The 5,070-nt window shown below is 44.6% G+C and overlaps 1 protein-coding gene across 2 annotated transcripts in view; it reads right to left on the reverse strand.

Annotated features, from left to right (window-relative positions):
- Positions 1-394: 394 nt before the first annotated feature.
- Positions 395-5,070, reverse strand: part of mdfi (MyoD family inhibitor) — a 56,246-nt gene continuing 51,570 nt past the window's right edge. For both annotated transcript variants that reach the window (XM_042089527.1, XM_042089526.1), the window contains exons 4-5: positions 3,295-3,582; positions 395-2,121 (exon numbers count right to left, since the gene is read on the reverse strand). In XM_042089527.1, the coding sequence (XP_041945461.1) occupies positions 1,868-2,121; positions 3,295-3,582 (542 nt within the window). In that variant the 3' untranslated portion in view covers positions 395-1,867. The remainder of the gene's footprint in view (positions 2,122-3,294; positions 3,583-5,070) is intronic.

The raw sequence follows: 5,070 nt of genomic DNA on the forward strand, positions 1-5,070 counted from the left end.
AACCATTTAGGGACGTTAGACCAAATGCAGTCTTCAACAGTAATCAACAATAGACTTTTTTTCCGTGTAATGTTTCAAATTGAAGTTCCCACACAAACATATCAAGTGGCGGAACATCATGTCAAATTAGTCAATTAGCGTCAGAAAACATTTGACACCTTTTCAAAATACTATCCCTGTTGCAGCCACCAGCAATATTATGAATTTTAGGCTTGCAGTAAAACCGTACCAAAAATTAACCAAACCGTGACTTCAAAGCCGAGGTGCACACCGAACTGTGATTTTTGTGTACTGTTACACCCCTACAGAGCAGTATTCGTTCAGGAATACAGGTTGTAAACACTGGCTACATAGCGCTTTACCAGGTCACCCAAAGCAAGAGCAAAGCCATAAACACATTGGACATTTTTATTTTATTCATACTGTACATGTTGATGTTGGGCATTGGAATATTTGTTTGGTGATTTAGTATGTTTTCATAGCGAAGCTAAGAACACAGAACAGATAATTGGTGTTAGTCCGTACCAGAGGCTAAGGACACAGAACAGATAATTGGTGTTAGTCCGTACCAGAGGCTAAGGACACAGAACAGATAATTGATTGGTGTTAGTCTGTACCAGAGGCTCCATGGCAACAGCTGCAGAACCGGCCCATCAATGAGGTATTCATGAGTTCCGAGAAGAACACAAAAACACACGTCTCTGTTAATGATCCCTACTTTTACTGGGGCGTCGTAGAACTCGGAACCATTTCCAGATTTCACATGAGATGAAAGGATCAAAGAACACGAAAGACAAAATCCAACTAATGACTCGGGTACCTACTCTACCGCCTCTAATGCCTGTGGCTGTCTCTAGCTGTCTCCAGCACACTGAAGAATAATCACTTTAAACAAGGCTATTTGAAATGTTAAAAGAAAGAAAAAAGATATTTCATTTCACTTCAATGGTTGAAATCAAATGCTTTTGAATAGAGAGATGAATGAGAGCAATTTTCCAGCATTTCTGACACGCTTCTCTTCCCATCTATGAACAGAATTAGACACAAGATTACACAGAGAAGGAAAGCACAGCACCCTCATGCTTTAGTTCCATTGTGACCAAGAATAAACAGAGCTCACGTGTAAAGATGCTTACCCACATCCTGACATAGACTACTGATGAGTAAAACTAAGGCTTGTTAGTGAAGTGCTAGTAAACTTGGATGTTTCTCCATAGTAGCATTAGATTTGCAACTCCATATTATGAATGCTAACCCTTACACTCTCTCTAAAGAGTACCAAACATCACAGAACATTAATATCGAGATCACTGATGTCCAGTCTTGAAGAATTCCAGAAGAGTATCGCATGTTGACCAAAGGTACGGCCCACAGTCAGCTGTGTGACCTCTCGTCTATGTCAACACAGCTACGCTAACAGGGGCTAATCTCCAGTAAGATCCCACTAAACTATGCTAACAATATTATTCCTAATGACAATTAGCAGAGAAACTACACTAAACTTGCCACAGAAAACTAGTTTGTGCCACTCAGCGCAGTGTGCTGTTGTGTGGGGCTTTCATACGAGAGACACACACATCCCGTCTCCACACTGGGTCACATGACTGAGTCTCCAGCTGCTGATTGGATGGAAAAACCAGCCAAGTTGAAATGTTCGGAAATGTGCAGACGAAACTCAGTCACTGCTCCATCGGCCGTCTCATAGAGTCCTAAGGGCTGACGAGGAAGTGTCCGCTAAGTTTCAGGCGGAAGAGCTAAAACAGAGATCCTCTCATTGGCTGGGCCCAAGGCTGACCTCTGGAGGCCCTGAGCCAATAGGAGTGCAGGCAGCATGTGAGTGACAGCTAAGAGCTGGCGTTTGATTGGCTCAGGAGGAGAAGCAGAGCCCGCAGCACTCCATGCAGATCTCCAGGCAGTCGGCGGACTCGCAGCAGGCGTCGATGATGCCGCAGTCGAGGTCGCAGGGCAGGTCGCAGTCACCGCACTCCTCCGAGGCGCAGCAGCAGCAGAAGCATGCGTCGTCCGACGCACAGGAGCCGCACGTGGCGCAGTCCAGCACGATGTTGCACAGCGTCAGGAACTCACAGAACAAGCACGCCAGGATGCAGTGAACGCAGCAATCTGGACAGCAGAGAGAGACATAGCAGAGGTTTAGAGGTAAATACACGCACGCACACACACACACGCACACACGCATGCACGCACACACACACGCACACACACACACACACACACACACACACATATACCGTAAAACTTAAAATAATAGCTTTTATTTTCCAAACTTGTCAAACTGCACCGGCTTGTAATTCAGACAGGCGTCTATATGAGAAAGGCCTTTAATTAATTTTACACAAAACTTTTCCTCTGCAAAGATGGAAAATATATCATCAAATTAATTATTATTATTATTAATAACACGCTGAATGCCTACCCATATTACAAGGCTATCCGATGATAGGCTTCAATTACGGATCATTCATTTAGTGTTGAGATGTTGCTCATTGAGTGTTGGAGATAATATAGACATAACGATCCAAATAGCATACTGGCAGACGGAAAGAATGACAGTAGGAGGTTACCAGACTGTATTAAGTTTTATTTATAATTAAAATTATTGGGAGCTTAAAAAAAAAAATAAAAACTGTGCCAGGCGAAACGATGTTACGGGCTGACCAATACAAGTTGTTACCGTATAGGCTTAGCGTCGGCCTACCCTTGTCATGACAAAATAAAATATTTTTTCTCTCATGCACAAATTTGAAACAAAATGGGTTGAACGATGTAGGACATAGCATAGGCCAATAGTCCATATTGAAAAAAAGTTTAAAACATTTGGAACTCTAGCTAATTAACCTGACTCTTGCCAGATGAATTTCGTTCCGTCTAGCTCCACTCACATCCATCTGGGACCTCTTCCGTTGAGAGTGATTTCAGCACCAGATTTTATGGTAGAGCCAATCAGGACGCAGGGCGGGAGTTTCATAGATGTGACGTAGCGCAGAAGCGACTGTGAGACTGTTCTCAGCGTCACGGGTTGGCTTCGATGTGAGTGGTTGAAGTAGCACGTCAATAGATGACGGACAAGTGGCTTATCCAATCTTATGCAAGGATTTTTTAATAAGGCCCAACCTTCTGAAGCACCACTTTAATGGATCGATCCCAGATGGATGAGTGGAGCTAGGCGGAACGAAATTCATCTGGCGAGAGTCAACAAACACGCCAGGATGCAATAAATTCAGCAATGCATACACACACGCACACGCACACGCACACACACACACACTCACTCACCGTCCTGTGCCTCGGTAGGTATTTGCGAGCTGTTGGACTTGGAGCTGCTCTTGCTGCGCTTGCTGGTCTGGCTGGTGATGGAGGGGTTGGACTGGAGCTTCTTGGGGTTCTTCTGCCCCGCGGACGAGGAAGAGGAGGATGAGGAAGAGGCGGCGCGGGGCAGCGAGGGGCCGGCGTTCCTCATGCCATTGGACTGCGGCTGCTGCGTGTGCGGCCGAGATCCGTTCCTCAGGAGGGCCGCGCTCTCGCCTGAGCGATGGAACGGGGTGGAACGCGCCTGGGGCTGACCTGTAGGGGGCGCCAAAACAAACACACACACACACACACACAAAGATCAACCCATGAGGACTGTAAAAAGATGACTAACACACACACACACACACACACACACATACACATGTAACACACACATACACATGTAACAAACACACACACACGCACACAAACACACACACACACACACACACACACATTTAACAAACACACACACACAGAGGTCAACTCATGAGAAGCATAATAAGAGACACACACACACGCGTAACAAACACACACACACACACACACACACACACAGATTAAACTAATGTAGATTGGCACAGAGAAATCCAGGGCTCCGAACCGGTTCAAGGAACGAAAACGAAAACCGAAAACGAACGGAATTTTACGAGGAGCGGAAACGGAAACTAAAACAAAATGGTCTTCAACTGTTCCGGAACAGAAACGTTATTCTGAAATCCACAAAACCGGTTAATAACGTTTTTTTTTCGTTCTCTATATATTTTATAAAATTTCACAAAAGCATATCCTATGTCAGGGAGACTATTTCCGGTTGTGCGAAAAACAAGCCCGCATCTACACTGTTAATGTGAGATAACAAGCCGCTATGTAGCCAACTAGGCCTACCTATCCGTCTGCCACTTCGGATCTTAGGCCAGCTCGTAGCGTAGGCTACTGAAACTTATTTGGAAATTGTTTGTAGCCTATGCGTAATAGCCTATTTTGCCTGTCCAAGCCTTGTCGTTTTTAAAGTCGGATTTGAAATGTTTGCGCAATTATAGCCTATTCTATGTAGAAGAGTTAAACGGGAAATTTGAGATAGGCCTTGTCAGCAACAGACAGGTTGGAAATTATAGCGCAAGCCTTTGAAGAAATCCATATGGATAAAACCAGGTAAGGAGTTTAGCACGTATCCAGAAATATTTTTGATAAGAAATTATTTATAGGCATAGGTTAGGCTTACAGTAAGTCTGTAGGCTATGGGATGGATAGCCTATCTGAATGTTTTTGGATGCCGCCTGTGATTTATTATTTTTGGGCATAGCTACGGTATAGGCTAAATCAAGGGGAAATAATGAGTACGTCTATTCTAAGGTAAAGTTCACAAAAATAGACTTGATAGGCCCGCCAAACACTGCCGGAACTTTAAGAACGAACGATATTTTGCGTTCCGAACCGGTTCAGGACCGATATGTTGGTGGCGGAACGCATGCAAGAACGAAAACGTTAAACATAGGCCTACCTGAACCGTTCGGAACGGAACGTTTGAAAAATAATTTCGTTTTCAAGCCCTGGAGAAATCAAACCATTATCATCACACACACAGACCAGCACCAAACAGTGGCCATCCTCTTATGCTCCAGTGGCGGCCATAGAATCAGGATATACTGCATGCTACAGGTGCTCAGCATCAGGGCATACTGCTACAGGTGCTCAGCATCAGGGTATACTGCATGCTACAGGTGCTCAGCATCAGGGTATACTGCTACAGGTGCTCAG

The sequence above is a fragment of the Alosa sapidissima genome, chromosome 4, assembly GCF_018492685.1.
Source record: "Alosa sapidissima isolate fAloSap1 chromosome 4, fAloSap1.pri, whole genome shotgun sequence".
Taxonomy (NCBI): Eukaryota; Metazoa; Chordata; class Actinopteri; order Clupeiformes; family Clupeidae; genus Alosa; species Alosa sapidissima.